Consider the following 17,871-nt stretch of genomic DNA (forward strand, 5'->3'; position numbering starts at 1 on the left):
AATGCAATAAAATCAGTGTTGAAGCACATTATATCACAAACACTTTGTATTGTGCTTCACGTGAAGATTTAATGGTGATATAATCTGATATAAGAATCATTTTAGTGCAATGTTTTCACATAAAAGAAATGTCTTTCATGAAATATTATAAATATGTGTAGAATATGAATTATAATGTTTTTAAACCACGATACATAAAGCCTTCATGAATACCAAAAAAACAAACTCTTCTGTTAGTAAAAAGGCCAAACTGCAAAAGATTTATTCAATAAAGAATGTAAAGTTTATGATGAGGAAACATTCATACTATTTGTTGTGGCTGTTGTTTCTGTTTCAGGTAGTTGGTTAAAAAAACAATCTTCTCAGTGTATGGACTAACCTTTTAGGCTCTCCCTTCTGAACTTTGACCCAGTGCTCCACCTGTGCCAATGCCGTCTTCCTCTGTACATGTTTCTCTGTGTCTGCCCGGGCTGAGATAGCCCTCTGATACACCATGCCACCATTCTGCTCGCTGTGGGTACCGTTCCTCTGAGCAGCCATGGATGATGTGCTTCGAGTTGGAGCTCCAGATTCCAGAAAAACACCGTTTGCATCTCCATTTCCTGCGTAGACAATTTTTACCGGAACTTCCACACGTGCCTCTACCTCCTGCTCATATCTGGGCTCTCGCTCTGTCACCTCCGCCCACCCTGATTGGTGCAGGACATCAGCGTGGGCAGTGCTGTTGCTGCTTGCTGTCATGTGATTGGTTTGAGGCATCGCCTGCTGCTCAAATTTTGGAGTTTCTCTGTGGGGAAAAATTTGGGGGATATTTTAAGTACTTTTAATAATGAATTAATTATAATATTTTCGCTAAAAGCATGTGCACTGGACATCAAATCACCAAGTCTGTCAAGGACTTAAGATTTTAATGATATTACCGACATGCCATCAAATATATATCTATAACCTTTTTAAAGAAGCAAAAACGCTCTGATGGTTTATACAAAATAGCTTGAACTCTGAAGTCTGATAGGATTTTTCTTTCAACGCTTTTGATACAAGGAAGAAAAAAATGTTAATTCATGCATTTCTGTCATTAATTTCAAGAGAGAGGTTGAAAGACACACCAGTGTTTACAGCTGTGTAAGTGAGAATAGGAACTTGTTTTATTGAGAGATGAAAAAGGTTGAAAGTCTCACTTTACACTACAGTATTTGTACTTTTTTACTGTTTTGAAGTTCTGTGCTTTATTTTTGCAAACACATAATTCCTCTCTATTTTAGATGGGAAGCTAGACCACAAGTGTGAGCCCAAGGATCTAGTGAGAGTTTATGTGGAGTAAGGGTTCTTTCACTGTGTGTCTATAACAACAAAAAACTCTCTTCTTAACAAGTTATGATGTGCAGGAGAACTGAACACCAAACTGCATCAATGATTCATAGATCACTACTTTCACTTTTGATACATAAGTCCATTCAAAAGAGAGAATATGTGTACTTTTACTCAAGGAGAGATGCACAAGGATTAATTCAAGTACAGAAAGTACAGGTGTACTGTATCCATCACTTATCCAGATCCTTGACAAATCAGTGTGGTATGAGAAGAATAAATGCTTTAGCATGTGAATTTACAGGAATATAATATCAATCATCAGTGCTGGAACCATAACTCTGATGAGTATTCATGTTCTGTGAAGTATTTCACTCCCAATTTGCAATATCGCTTTCAAGTAACAGTGAAGAGCACGATTAAAAAAGCAGCCTCGTTAATGATGTATGCAATTACAGGAAACGCAACAGCTCAGATTTCTGCATTCATTTAACATACAACTCATCTTGTTCATGGAGACAAGATGAGCTTCTCCAGCTCAAAAGGGGTCTCTGTCTGCAGCATAATGAGAGAATTTAAAAATTAAGTAGTTTTTTTCTTCCCGTCTTAATCTTACCAGTACTGCCCAACACCCATAAAACATATTTTATTTGATATTGTTAGGAAAAATTGTATTGCACACAATGACACACACACATTGAGATGTTCATCACATCGATCTGTTCATCGAGACATAATTAAAATCACTTGGTCTTATCAAGTCTTAGAATTAGATACTGGTAAATACAACCACAGATGAACATCCACACATGACATATTACATTTACGGACGTCAAATGTTGCGATTTAGTGAAATAAATATCAGTGCATGATATATAAAATATTGCGGAAAATTTATATTTATATATATATATATATATATATATATATATATATATATATATATATATATATATATATATATATATATATACACACACACACACACAATTTATATAGGTATTGATGTAGGATGAGGAGACCTAAGGTGTTGTTAGCGTTACAATTCATCCCTAAGATGTTCAGTAAAGTTGAAGTCAGAGCTCTACAGCAGGTCCAAATAACTGGATTGTTTCTCATTGTACTACAATTTTCACTGTACTAGAACTTTGAAAATAAAATACCATTAGCAGAGTACAATGTTTTCTTTTTTTATTTATTTATTTTTATTAAAAAATCGTGAATGAGAGGAACCATAACAAAATTCATTTTAACATAATGTTTGGTATAATGCAAAAAAAAATAATTTTCCCCACAGCCTTGAATCGAGTTCGATTTTTGGCCCTTCAAATAAAACATTTTGGACACCTCTGCTGTAAATGTTAGAAATCAGCGTGTCCCTGTAATGAGTAACACTGTCCTCTAGATGGCGCAATCATTTCGAAAATCCCTAAAAAGCGCTGCATCTACAACAATAGTTAATACTAAACGTCTAGTGTACCTACAGTCATTACTTTCCTTATTTTTAACAGCACTGTTTTTTTTATTTCAATTGTTTATGCAGCAAACTGTTTTACAAATTCATTCTTAAAATCAAACAATAAATGTGGCATAATGAATTTAAAACTCTTTCAGCATTACTGCAAAGCATTGAAAAGATAGAAGTAAAACTAAAAAGTCAACTAAATAAAAAGTAGAACTAAATAAAACATAATTTTAAATCAGTAAATTTATAAGCATCACTATATTTGACCTCATATGTTTTGAAAACGTCTGATTAATGCATAAAAAAATTGGCTGAGGGCCTTTTTCTGGAGATCGTTAGTTAGTTTATACACTCTTGAGCGAGCCTAAGATTTGTATGATACTACATAGCACTTTTAAAACTTCTAAATGTCTCTGTTAATACAGAGAGGAAACAAATGCAGGTTTATATTAACATATCAGACTCCATAATGCCGACAGAAAAACTATGAAACTGTTTAATGTGCAACACCACATTAAACTTTACAAAAGAATTTGAAAATATCAAAGATAAGATAAGATTAAGATAAAAAGACAAGAAAGATAAGATAAAAAAAAAAAGTACTATGAAAACCGGGTCATACACAGAATTAGGCTTTTTAGACTTGAATATAAAGTTAATTTAATGCTAATAAAAAAGGAAAGAGGACATATAACAAACATAACTCTGTAGAACCCCAAATAAAATCTATTTATTCTTATATAAAGGCAAAATAAAAAAGGGTTTGGATCCCAGTATGATTTCTATTAATGCTAATAAACTAGAAAAAGCCTGTCAAGTAAAAGCTAAAGATCTCAACCAGGAAATAAATGTTGATTAAATGTTGATTAAAGACACATGTGAAATGAACAGTATTAGAGCCGATGTCGTGCTTTCTAAAGGTTTAAATTTTTTTCTCATTTTCTTCCACAATATGTCAATAAATAATATAAATAATTGCAAAACCATTGTTGGGTTTAACTGCAGCAACTCCAACACTTTTCTGTTCATTTAAAAAAAAAAAACATTTTAAGGATGTAGTCAATGTTAAAATCTGTGGAAACATAAAAAAAAATCTGAGACTGATTCTGTAATGTGATACTTCTGGAGACTGAAACACAACTTGCTGTTGTGCAAATGTCCTAAGCGGAAGTCGAAGCAGGGAAAATCCGTGCTAAACCTCGAAAGGTTTACGATCAATAGCGTGGGTTTACAGTCGATTCCATGTTTAACGCTACACCAGTTTTAGAATTACAGCAGAAATGTGACTAAGTGATTCTGGAGTGAAAAAAAAGAAAAACACCTCAAAGAGATACACAACAGTCAATCTGACAAAAAGCAGCTGCTTCTTTTGACGTCATGCAGCTTCAGTGAGATCAATTAAAAATAAAGCAGCACTGCAGGAAGCATAGATTCCCCCCTCAACTCCACAATGACCTGAGAGTCCAGGAAAAGGATCATTAATCTATTAAAAAACGTACAAGTACAAAAGTAAACCTTTCATTATTTCATGGTCATTTAATTTTTAATTGTATTAAATTCAGTGAATTTTATGGAAAAGTATAATTTTATCTGAAATATGTTTTTCAACTCTGAAAAGAAAGATGGCAGTTTAGGACGTTTGTGCACTGTGGAGACGAACGACATTTTAATAATTTTATCTTTTTTTTGTTATTAATTTGTCTGTTTTCAATTTCAGCTTATCGACATTTTTTTGCGCTAACTTGCCAAAAGTTCCCAGTGATGGAAATTGTGCATAAAGAGAGGAAGAGAGTGTTTTCTGACCTCTTTAAGCTGTGGCTTTGCATAAGGGCTGCTTGGTTCATGGCTCGGATCCAGCCGTTCATGTCCTCCTGCGTGTCTGCACTAAAGAAGTAGGTCCTCATGCCGCCATGCTCGGCCTGCGAGCCAATCACAGAGTTCTTACTGTAAATGTACGAGCGCATGCCTGTATGACTCGCCTGAAAAAACAGAGACAGAGGGAGAGACAATGAGAGAAAAGCAAATAGAGGCCCAAATCAGTCAAACCAATCCCAGGGGGGCTGTTAAATTCTGAAATCTGATTGGTCAGAAGGAAATTGATTACTTTTCTATGACAGCAGCCATAAATCACAAGTTAACATTATGCACTCACTCACTAGATCATTCACTATGACTTTTTCAAACGGCACATATTCTGCTAATAAAAAAACAATAAAAAACAATTGACCTTATTTGCTCTGTTTATTGCTCTGTTTATTTAATATTTATGGAAGGAGTCTCCAGTGTCAGTGTCTTTTACATCTTCAGGGGGTGACAAAAATGACAAGAAGGACTGTTTGTTACTGCTATAAGGTACATGAGAACAGTAACTGAATGAAAATTGCACAATAAATGTAGCTTTAAATGTATAAATAATCTATTTTTAAAAAAGTATGACTAAATCATTCTTTAAGCAAATTGAACAATTAAATTGTAGGAGATTGCTGTGGTATAACTTTCTTTCGGCTTCTCCCGTTAGGGGGTCGCCACAGCGGACCATCCGCATGTTTGGTATAAAACCAATAAAATGCTAAAGAAAAATATTTAAAAAATGACAAATCAATAGGAAAAAAAAACACAAAAGAATGGAATCGTGTTATTTTAAATATTTATTGCGAGGAAAAATAAGAAATTGTCTATAAAAATTGAATTTGGTGTCAAATATCATACGCAGAAACACGCAAATTATATATAAAAAGTACAGTCAAAAAGACACATGAACACAATATCTTGGGAATATCACGTGAACATAACTGACATTGATTCATATTCGTTATCCATGTAATTCAGTGGTGTAAATCACATTAAATACAAACCGTCAAAAAATGTGACACCATGTTGCTTATGTTTGTCTGAATCAGGAGGTATGACAAGACTGAGCTCCTCTTCTGAATGGGCCATGCCTTTGCTTTAATCACAACCTGGCTTTTGTTTCGAATTGCATACAGCTATTTATCCAGCTCGGTCTCATACACAAACACACACACACACACACACACACACACAACACACACACAGTCAAACAAAGCAACAACAACCTTAACTTGGACCACACCAAGCTACATCATAAGGGTTCACACTCTATATGGACAAAAGTATCAGCACACTTTCCAGCCATATGTGATGCTTCCCCAAATTGTAGTCTCACAATTATATAAAATGTTTTCCATTCATTTGAACTAGAAGACCCAAACACTTAAATTCTCTGACAATGCCCCTGTGCACAAAGCCAGGCCCAGGAAGATATACTGAAGTTTATATGGGTTGGAGTGAAAGATTTTGTGTGGCCTGCTACGGAGCTCTGTTTTTAACCCGTTTTACTACTTTTTGGGTTAATTGGAGTACTGACTGTACACCAGGCTTCCTCACCCTGCATCAGCATGTAGGGTGAACATGTGCGTTCTCTACTCTTAATATATGTTTCCATTTTTAATTACCACATCTTTAAAATAATTGTAAAGGTTTTTTTAATAAACAATAACAATAAAGTGTTGGAGTTCTTGCAGTTAAACTTTTGTTTTTACGTTTATTTATATTATTGATAAATTAATTAAGAAAAAGAATGAGAGAGGAGTGACATCAGCTATAATACTGTGACTTATGACACAAAGCAGGCAGGCGGGTTGTCTGGTTACCCTGGACGACAAATGAGCTCAGTTCGTGATGTCATTAAATAAACTTTACTGCTTTGGAATCACATCTGAGTCAGATGACAGGATGACAAAAGACCTCCAAAGAAACATCTGCTTTTATAGGTGGATGAGTTGGCACATGCACGCACACACACACACACACACACACACACACACACACACACACACACACAAACACAATTACTTCAGAAGATCCTATTTGATTCATCCAACGCTGTATGGATTTTCACGTTTTTTTTGTGTCCGAGAAGGTCAGAAGGAGTTGCATTGTATGTTTGTGGATTTAGAGAAAGCGAACGACAGAGTGCCGAGAGAGGAGTTGTGGTATTGTATGAGGAAGTCAGGTGTGTCAGAGAAATATGTGAGGGTGGTGCAGGACATGTATGAGGACAGTGAGACAGCAGTGAACTGTGCAGTAGGAACAACAGACTGGTTCAAGGTGAAGGTTGGACTGCATCAAGGATCAGCTCTGAGCCCTTTTCTGTTTGCAGTGGTGATGGACAGGTTGACGGACGAGGTCAGACAGGAGTCTCCATGGATTATGATGTTTGTGGATAATATCGTGATTAGTGGTGAAAGTAGGGAGCAGGTTGAGAAGAGCCTGGAGGGGTGGAGATATGCGCTGGAGAGAAGGGGAATGAAAGTCAGTAGGAGAAAGACAGAGTACATGTGTGTGAATGAGAGGGAGGGCAGTGGAGTGGTGCGGTTGCAGAGAGAAGGGGTGGAGAAGGTGTAGGAGTTCAGGTACCTGGGGTCAACAGTGCAAAGTAATGGAGAGTGTGTTAGAGAAGTAAAGAAAAGAGTGCAGGCAGGGTGGAGTGGGTGAAGAAGAGTGACAGGAGTGATTTGTGATAGAAGGGTATCTGCGAGAGTGAAAGGGAAAGTTTATAGGACTGTGGTGAGACCTGTGATGTTGTATGGTTTAGAGCAGTGGCATTGAGTATAAGACAGGAGGCGGCACTGAAGGTAGCAAAGCTGAAGAGTTTAAGGTTTTTGTTGGGAGTGATGAGGATAGACAGGATTAGAAACTAGTTAATTAGAGGGACAGCGCATGTAGGACAGTAACCAAATGTAAATTGCACAATAAATGTATAACTAATCTATTTTTGAAAAGTATGACTAAATCATTCTCTGTAATTGTAGGAGATTGCTGTGGTATAACACAAATAAAATGCTAAAAATAAAAGAAATGTAATGACAGAAATCAATAGGAAAAAAACGGAATCATGTATAATTTCAATTATTTATTTCTGGGGGGAAAAGGAATTGTCTATGAAAATTGAATTTGGTGTCAAATATCATACGCAAAAACATGCAAATTATAAAAAAAAAAGTACAGTCAAAAAGACTGTAGAGGAGGGACAGGATGTAGCGCATGTAGGACGTTTTAGAGACAAGGTAAAGGAGGCAATATTAAGATGGTTTGGACATGTGCAGAAATGGACATGGGTTATATCAGCAGGAGAATGCTGAGGATGGAGCCAGCAGGAAAGAGGAAAAGAGGGAGGCCAAGGAGGAGGTTTATGGATGTAGTGAGGGAAGACATGCAGGTAGTTGGTTTGAAAGAGGCAGATGTAGAGGGCAGGGGGGTATGGAGACGGATGATCCACTGTGGGGACCCCTAATGGGAGAAGCCGAAAGAAGAAGATGAAAAAGAAGAAGAAGAAGATGTGGATCCCCAAATAACAGCATCTTGGGGTTTTACTTCAAACCTTCAACAAACATTATAAATTATTGACTCAAATGGCTCCTAGCTGTGATGAGTGTATGCAAGATTCACTGCCATGGACTGACTGATTCACTCAGCCTTATTTCCAGGATACACTCCATATTCACATGATCAGCAAAATGCTCTTTGTAAAGATGGGTGAGTGAGTGAGTGAGTGAGTGAGTGAGTGAGTGAGTGAGTGAGTGAGTGAGTGAGTGAGTGAATGAATGAATGAATGAATGAATGAATTAAATCCCAATTTAAATGTAGATTACCTCTTACATTTCCATGTAATGTCAGGTCTATGCGAGCCTAATCTGGTTTAAGGCGATTTTTATTAAAACCAGCAGCCATGATGCCTTTTCACTGATAATAGAATGTTTAAATAAAGCAGGAATGAGGCACTGCAGCAAAATGCTGAATTGACATCTCTCCTCTCTTATTTTTCAAAAATTTCCATTAAGGACTTCTCAGTTGATTAAAGTGCACACCAAAGAGATTTTTTTTCACCCACTACCTTTCCAAAGCCTTTAATGAAATCAGATTAGATCTCTGATCCACGGACCTTCATTAAAAAGCAGTCACGAAAGATAATGAAATAGAGAAAGACTCACGACTAATAGAAAAACTGGACAAAGGTCTCAAAAAGATAAAAGACTAAAACAAATTCCTCAGAAATAAGCTACACCTGAAAAAAACAAGTCCAAATAGATAAAAAAAAAAAAAAAGAGCATGTGCTGGTTACAACAACAATAATAATAATAATAATAATAATAATAATAATAATAATAAAAAAAAAAAAATATATATATATATATATATATATATATATATATATATTTTTTTTTTTTTTTTTTTTTTATAAAGGAAAATATATAAATATACATTAAAAAAATGTTTTATCAAAATAATATGAAATAAAAAAATATTTATTTAAAAAACTTTTATAGTAGTATTTAATTAAAACATAATTAAAATGTTTATTACTAGTTAACTTTTCTTTTATAGGGTGGCAGTATTTTTGAAAGGGTCTTAAACACCAATAAGCACTATATAACACGATTAGATAGAACTGTTCACTGAATCTGCTTTTCCTCTGGTTTTGGATGATCTGATTACAATGTGAAGAACTGAGAGATACCAGATTCCTTCTCACACCAGAACCTAATAGATTAATGCTATCCAAATAAATAAATAATAAGAGGAAGCAGAAAATGGAAGGAAAGTAAAGATATGGTGAAAAATCCAAAAGTTTATTATGGTGTTTTAAGGCTACAGTTAAAAAAAATATATACAAGAGCTAAATATATCACAGGAAAAATATTACAGTGAAAATAATATATAATTATTTATAATAATATTGTGACTTTTTATTATAATATTATAAATAAATGACTGCAATAATTGATTTAAACTTTGGTCCTAAAATTGCATCAGGGAAGAGTTTATTGTTTGTCAGAGGGAGTTGTTTGAAGGAGAAATGTTTAGAGGGAGTGGACAGAGGGAGTGGTTAATCAGTTTTAGAGGGAGTGGTCAGAGGGATGCTAGAGGGAGTGGTTAGTGGGATGTCAGAGGGTGTGGTCAGAAAGAACCGGTCAGAGAAATGGCAGAGGGAGTGATAAGAGAAATCAGGCAAAGGAATGGCACAGAAGTGATAAAAGTGATTGGGCAGAAGGATGGCAGAGGTCAGAGTGGTCAGTGGTTAGAATGATTGAACAGAGTAATGGGAAAAGGAGGGGTCAGTGGGACTAGTCAATGATCAGATCTTTAATGAAAATGGTTTAAAAAATGTAAAAGAAATACCTATTCATGCAAGATTCAGGAGACTCAGGAGCCTCTCCATTGCACACGTAGCTCCCATAATGCACCGGGCCACAACAGGAGCCAATCAGCCAACAGGAACGAAAAAGACAGAGTGAGTGATAAAGCACACACTTTCTTAAAAACTGTGATGATCCATAAAACGATTGGATTGGAGTTAATAGCCGTGTCATTAGGAATGAAATGAGCTCTCGGAGACAGTGAAGTGGGAAAAAAGCACGCAGCTGAGGTCTCTCTCACACACACACACACACACACAAACTCCTTATTAGCTGGTACTAAAAAAAAAAAAAAAACATTTAAAATGATGAAACTATATTGTGTATTAAATGCCATTTTAAATTAATAAATCAATAAACAAACAAATATATAAACAAATAGACAAACAAATCAATGAATAAATCTCAAGGTTATTTTTTTATATTAAGAAACAGTGTTAAAGATGGGGTTTTTTTTCTGTTGTGCTATTTTCATGTTGTGAAATATACATATTATCCTTGTTTAGATTTTCTTTATATCCGTTTTATGTTTTGCAAACATTTTTCATTGTCATTTCATTGACTTTCCATTGTGGTCTGTGTTTCAAGCCAGCTCTTATGTCAAAAGATCTTGGGATCTTGGGGTGTGTAAGGAATCCTCCTGATGGCATGACTGTCACACACATTCCACATGTACAGAAATATGAGCTATGCGAAGAGGCTGGAATGGCGTGTCACGCGCACACACACACACACACACACACACACACGCGCAACACAAAATACACAAAACACTGAGGCAAGGGGACGCACTCAATCTCACAAACATTCCCGCAGCACTGTTATTTTCTATTACAGAATACCAATGTCCTGAACACGACACTGCGCTTTCATATTGTTTTCACTGAAATGCTGAATTTTTTCCTTATTAGCCCATCTCTAAATATAATCTATTTGGGGTTTTGTTTTTTGTACTGAGCCTCAGAAACAGAACTGACAGGAGAGCGACAGAGGTAAATTTGTATGTAAGGGATATAAACTGACCACAATCAGCTGTTAATTCACCATAATAGCGAGACAAGTTTCCATGCAGAGCACCTGTGATCACTCAGCAGACAAACACGAGAAATTGCAAGAGGTATAATGAATGCATGGATTAATCAGCGAAGAACCCTCCCCCCCCCAAAAGAAAAATAATCCCAAAACAAAATCATGTACTTTTGTAGTTCACTTCTTACACACACATCTGGTATTTATTCGGTGTGAACACAGTAATAACACCTGGGGTCTGAGAGTGTTCATGCATTGCGGCATCAATTTGCTTCCAATTGAACCACAGTAAAAAGTGTTTAGAATCTAAAGTGACTCAAATGCAGCCAATGTTGTGTGTTTTGCTTTCTTTCTTTTCTAAGCTGCTAGATTGGAGAAAATAAACAATATGATACAATCAAACTATATGATTTAATCATTTAGCTCTGGTTCTTAGTGTTCAGGTAAGTTTTTGTGATTTGGTATGCTGACTGTTTCCCTGTCAGAATCATTATTTGTTTTTTATTAATAAAAAAAATGTAGTTTGCCGAAAATATTTTAGCACTACACTCCTCTCATGCTACATTTGATCATTTTTGGTTTGTTTACTATTATAATTATGTATAAGCGGCTCCAAACTATATAACAGAATTCTAGGGTTAAAAGGAAGATTCAAACACATGGCTCAAGGTACCAATCTGATCTGGATTTCACAACAATCCTAAGACATCTCTTATAATGACTGCTGAATCTGTGCCACAGAATGAACTGTGAAACTGAAATTTACTCAAACCAGACAAAATGAGCAACTAACCTTAAAGGCAAACTTGCGGCTAATGTGGTCATCAGGCTCCACTGTGGAAATGACGTAGCTCGGCAGTGGGATGCTCCCCAAAACCGTCTCCTCTCGACTGTCTATAGATACGGCAAAAAACAGAGAAAAAACTCAAAGCAAAGAAGAAATGCTAAAAAATAAATCTGAATACGCTTCTCCAACACGGCATGCCCTTCCTCGAAATAGTCAAAACAAAGAGAAAAACAATGGAATTCGGGTTGTAATTGTTTCCGAGCTGAAGGGACAGATGTCAGAGCAGATGTTCCCCACATGGTTCTGCAGCTCTTAAACTCATTAGGAGGATCCTGATGTGTCTCATTTGGCTCAATATGATGAAAAACATCACCCAAAATGATCTCAGTTTCATCCTGAGGAGGGGGGGGGGGGTGTAGAACCGCCAAAACAGGAAGTGGCTACAAAGAGTTTTTAGTCTTCACTACTGAATCAGGATCAAGCTTATTTTACATTTGGTAATCTCTACATGTATGCATAATTATGTACAGTGCTGATTACAAGTCAATGAGATTCCTAAAAAAATGATCTAATTAATGTATGCAGCCATTCATGGTCATACAGTAGCAAGATAATAACAATTAAAAGATCATAACTTAATGTTCTCATTATTGGGATTTGCAAAATGGCAGAAACATTATGAAAATATACTAACTGATGTAATTTAAACCTAAGAACAGATTACAGGCCCTAAAGAAATCTATTTGCATATGCTCCATCCTTTATTTAGAATTTTTGAATGAAATGGACAAGATTTTTATTCCTTAACAAAAAGTGGCCTTTCTTTTAATTAACCACACTGTGGTGGTGATGAAGACTCACCTTTATAGTAAAAGAGGCAGTAATCCGACAACACAAACCACTTCCTCTTCCACAGCCGCATTCCTGAGCTGTCCTGCAGAGCAAACACCTCGCTCATTCATCTCTCGTTCATGATAAATAGCTTTAGCATTAGTAAGAGAATTGTAATTTACAGTAAAGAAAGCAAGCCAGGAACAAAATGTGAATTAAATTAGCTCTGTTTGTATGGATATTGGCCTCGAAAATGTAATTGCGGGGGGAAAAACATCTCCTGTGCACCCGGATTGATCTAATTTCCGAGTTTGGCTTGAAATAATATTCTGTGTGTCGATGATTAAGAGCAGCGATGTACACAGACTCCTAAACAGCACAAACACACATCCAGCCATTCTGCAATTTATTAACGCTTTATTCACTTATTATCTCCCTGTAGGTTCCAGTGAAAATGCTGGATAGCCCAAGTGAGACAGAATTCTTTTTTTTTTTATGTAATGCATTTTTAAGTGTCTGGAAAAATTACAACATCTTAAGCCTGCAATAAAAATATACAAATAAATAGAAATAAGCCAAGATGTTTAGTTTAAGTTTAGAGTTACTCCAGGCCAATCCACATTCAAATTGCTGGGCAACAAACATACAATATAAATGTTATATAAAAGTATAAAAAGTACACCATTATTTAAATAATAAATCAATTTTATTTAACCAATCAAAATGCTTTTACCTCGTCTTTTCAAATAGTTGGAATGTTTATACGCAAATTTATGTACTGCTCTTTTGTGGTGTACTTCAATCCCAAGTCATTTTACAGATCATAGATTGGATTGAAATACCTCTGTATAGTCTCCTCCCACTAATTTGCATTTTAGCTGCATATTCATTATGAAAAAAATATTAAATAAATGTGTTATTTTAGGCACAAAAAATGTGTGCAAGGCTTTTATGTGTGTATTCATTATGCTTACATGTTTTCACACACACACACACACACACACACACACACACACACACACACACACACACACACACACACACACACACACACACACACAAGCTCACCTGCTTGTATAGCCATCCTCTCACGACTACAGGGATGTTCGGGTTCCTCTTGATGGCATGATCTCTTTTTCCAAAACTGTGCATTCTTCCACTGGATTTTAAAGACTAAAGAAGAAGAAAAAAAAACACAATTTATGTATTATCATATATAGAATAGAATATATGAAAAAAAGTATTGGAACAGCGAACATTTTTTCAGCTATACAATTGGAGGCACACAATTGTACAGGATGTCTTTAGATGCGGTAGCATTAAATCTTTAAACCTGCTCCAGCAATAAAATGCCCCTGTGCACAAAGCCAGATGAAGATATGGTTTTCATGTATTGGAACATCTTGTGTGGCCTGCTATAGACCTTAACCCAATTGGACACCTTTGGGTGGAACTGTAACGCTGAATGCACCCCAAGCCTTCTTACCCCACATCAGTACCTGATTTAATCAGAGGTGGGAAGTAATGAAGTACAAATACTTCGTTACTGTACTTAAGTAGATTTCTCTGGTATCAGTACTTTACTTCACTACTAATTTTTTAGACAACTTTTTACTTTCACTCATTACTTTTTTTTTTTGCAAAAATATCTGTACTTTCTTACATTTTCAAACTAGACTTGTTACTTTAGTTTTAATCTATTTAGTGAAATTATCAATAGTTTTTCTTCTCACTGCACAACGTTTTCAACATATTCCTTGTCATTGCGCGTTTTTTTTTTTTTTTTATCTACCACTGGTGTATCATTGCCTGGCTTTCACACACCACAGATGAAGGCTAGTTTAAGAAGCTCACAATGAGCAATGCAGAAGGCAACAAGAAGTACGTCTAATGTGGATGAGACAGAGAGAGTCATCGATATAAACATGACTGAGAACAGAGACATTTCTGATCACCTGATTATCATCTTTTATCTGCTCATGTTCTATATGGTGGTTGTTCAACCAGGACACATTCATTAGATCAAATTCTAAATTATTTTGTATTAATATATTAATATGATGTGAGGTCCAGTTACCAACGATACACTAAAACAGGTAGTAGTAAAAACTAATTTTTTTACTTAAATACATGTCAGAGCCCAAACCTCTTTACTTTAATTTGAGTAAAAAAGTATAGTCAGTACTTTAACTTTTACCAGATTCTTTTAAAACATGAGTATCTGTACTTTTACTTAAGTGAAGGATGTGTGTCCTTTGCCATTTCTGGGCTTTACTAACATTCAGGGAGCTAAATGAGCACAAACTGTAAACAATCACACTACAAAATCTAGTGGAACATCTTCCCAGAAGAGTGGAAGTTATTATAACAGCAAATGGAGACTAAATGTAGAATGGGGTGTTCAGAAAGCACATATAAATCTTATGATCAGGTGTCCACAAACTTTCATCAATGTAATGTAGATCTTTCTCCCTCTATATATCTGCCTACCTATCTCGCTCTCCCTCATTGCACGGAACTCTGGTTAATAACACAAGCTGATTCATAAGGAATAAAACTTTCTTTCGGCTTCTCCCGTTAGGGGTCGCCACAGCGGATCCTCCGCACGTTTGATTTGGCACATGTTTTACGCTGGATGCCCTTCCTAACGCAACCCTCCCCAATTTATCCGGGCTTGGGACCGGCACTGAGAGTGGCTGGGGATGGTTCCCAGACCGGGGATCGAACCCGGGTCGCAGCGGTGAGAGCGCTGCATCTTAACCACTAGACCACCAGGGGACCCTGATTCATAAGGAATAATTTTAATAAAAACTGCCGAACTGTCAAAGGGCTGACATCATTTTAATATAAATTCTGCCATGCACCCGCTGAACAAAGGCACACACACACACACAGAATGCAAATATCGGGCAGTTTTCTGCTGCATTCTTTAAACACTTCATTTGTCAAACCTATAACACATCGGCTATCTGTCAGCTCGCTGTAATCCGTTACTAATTTTAGCAACACCCAGCAGGCCTCATTTATCAAGTACATTTATTTTGAAATGATTTTTAGAGGAATGTACACCAAATCTTATAAGTCAGAAAAATCCCAAGTGACGCACAAGTTCATCTTCAAGGTGACTTCAGTAACTACAATTTCATATTCGGACTGCACTGTCAAGTTTAGCCAAAGTAATGGCACCCTGTGAAAGAAAGAAGAGTCTGTGAGTGTCTTCGGTAGCAGGCACTACAATGGCTAAGCTGCATTATTGGAAGACTAAGCACATGGCGGCTCAAGAGGTGCATTTTCTCTTTTTTTTAGCTGCCATTTTGCTGTTTCCCGCTCCCTGTAAGCTTTCCTGAAAGTCTAAATGTGTTTGGAAGAATTCAACTAACTGCATTTTATCGCCATATTCATGTGAGCATGAAGTATAAAAAGTATGAAATTGTTGTTTTATTTTGTTGTTTGGACATCAAACATTTTCACATAGACCGTTAAACGAGAGCCGTATTTATGAACGAAAGCTTGTACAAGACGTGGGCTGCAGGTAAAGATGGATGGCACCGCTACCAGTGGAGTGTAAACGTTAACTATTTTTATATTACATTATTTATCAATGTCATATTTCTCTTCGGGGAACATAAAAGCCAGCCAAATCCAAATGCGGGAATCTTCAGGGTCTGGATCTCCACAGCTGTTAGATGGACTGGCAGTGGACCAAACCTACTGGTTAGAGCTCAAACCCAAATAAGCTTCCAGAGATAGAGTATCAGGTGAACACCTGCACCCAACACACACACACACACACACACACACACACACACACACACACACACACACACCACACACACACACACTTACTCAGACACACAAGTCCAGGATCCAGGATCAGAGCCAATACGCATCAGACTGTTTGTGGTAATTAGGAGAATCTTTCAGGCACCTAAAGAAATTTTTTATACATCTTTCTATTTCTCATTAAGGTGGTTTAAGTGTGTGTGTGTGTGTGTGTGTGTGTGCGTGTCACTTAATTTTAGTTAGATGAGTTTCTGTTACCACCCCATAGTTGTTCATTTTTCTACAAAAGCACATCCTTAAATATATTATTCCTCCAATATTACAGCAATTTGCCTAAAATCTTTTTCATTGTTTAAAGAATTTATTTAATTTATATGACACTTCTATTCGTCGAACCCATTTATATTTTTAAATCTATAAACATAAAAGTTTAGGCACCTAAACTATATCACAGAATAATAATCTGCTTAATTTATATTTATATTTTTCAAGACTTTTGTTCAAATTATGATGCACTCTGGACTTAAACCAAAAATTCCAGAACTTCAGCTTTTTAACTGCTCAGGTATTTGACATTTCCACAATCATTACCCTCAGTGCACTGTAATACCATGTGTTTAAAAAAAAAAAAGTATAACTTCAATAGCTGTTACTGAAGGTTAAACCTGCTTCAGCTATTTTTGCTTTCTTTTACAATGATAATGATAAATGAGACAAGGCTATAATAGGTTAATGATTTTTTTTCTTCCTGAAATGAAAAAAAATAGATCTGCTTGGTCATTCAGTAATACAGCATGAAAGTTGCCAAAATTTGCCAGAATAAAATCATGAAATAAATTGTATACTATTATACTATATACATATTTCATATATGATTTTTGCTGATATTCAGATTGTGTTTATGCTCCACATAATTTATAATAAAATATATAAAATTTATGGTGTTATATAACCAAGAAAGAATGATGACAGTGAATCCACATATCAGGCAGTATCACCACTGATTGTTTTCCTTTCTTAAGCATGAAACAAATTTTTAATCAGAACATAACCTCTGACCTCGCTCATGACCATTATACATTAGAGTCCTGACCTTGAGTCCTGAGGGTGCGTCCACAGCGGACGAGGTGACGGCTACAGAGGACTCGCTGACCATGCTGGGGGGTCTCGGCTCTGATGCCGGTTTTGACATGTGGGAATTCCCTCTGCAGAAACAACACACATTTTTACATTAACACAGACAGTTGGAGGTCATTCTCTCTGAACATTTGCACTCCACTGCATTTAACCCCTGAAATCAGATTAAATTTCAATGGTGTTTTGACTAAAACACTGGGTATGGGCTATTTAATCAATGTCTAGTGTTACAACCTCAGTTCTAAAAAAAAGTTGGGACACTGTTTAAAATGTAAAAAAAAACAGAATGCAATAAATTCCAAATCTCA

The 17,871-nt window shown here is 36.0% G+C and overlaps 1 protein-coding gene across 12 annotated transcripts in view; it reads right to left on the reverse strand.

Annotated features, from left to right (window-relative positions):
* The window catches only part of plekha7b (pleckstrin homology domain containing, family A member 7b), a 112,162-nt gene that overhangs the window by 34,703 nt on the left and 59,588 nt on the right, over positions 1 to 17,871 (reverse strand). For 6 of the 12 annotated variants that reach the window (XM_083558417.1, XM_083558416.1, XM_083558411.1 and 3 more), the window contains 6 exons: positions 17,520 to 17,631; positions 13,712 to 13,816; positions 12,674 to 12,746; positions 11,819 to 11,919; positions 4,580 to 4,755; positions 380 to 787 (listed from right to left, as the gene is read on the reverse strand). In XM_083558417.1, coding sequence (XP_083414543.1) covers positions 380 to 787; positions 4,580 to 4,755; positions 11,819 to 11,919; positions 12,674 to 12,746; positions 13,712 to 13,816; positions 17,520 to 17,631 — 975 coding nt within the window. The remainder of the gene's footprint in view (positions 1 to 379; positions 788 to 4,579; positions 4,756 to 11,818; positions 11,920 to 12,673; positions 12,747 to 13,711; positions 13,817 to 17,519; positions 17,632 to 17,871) is intronic. The other 6 variants (XM_083558418.1, XM_083558419.1, XM_083558415.1 and 3 more) reach the window with 2 other exon arrangements.

Source organism: Silurus aristotelis (genome assembly GCF_946808225.1).
Source record: "Silurus aristotelis genome assembly, chromosome: 13".
In the NCBI taxonomy this organism is placed as follows: Eukaryota; Metazoa; Chordata; class Actinopteri; order Siluriformes; family Siluridae; genus Silurus; species Silurus aristotelis.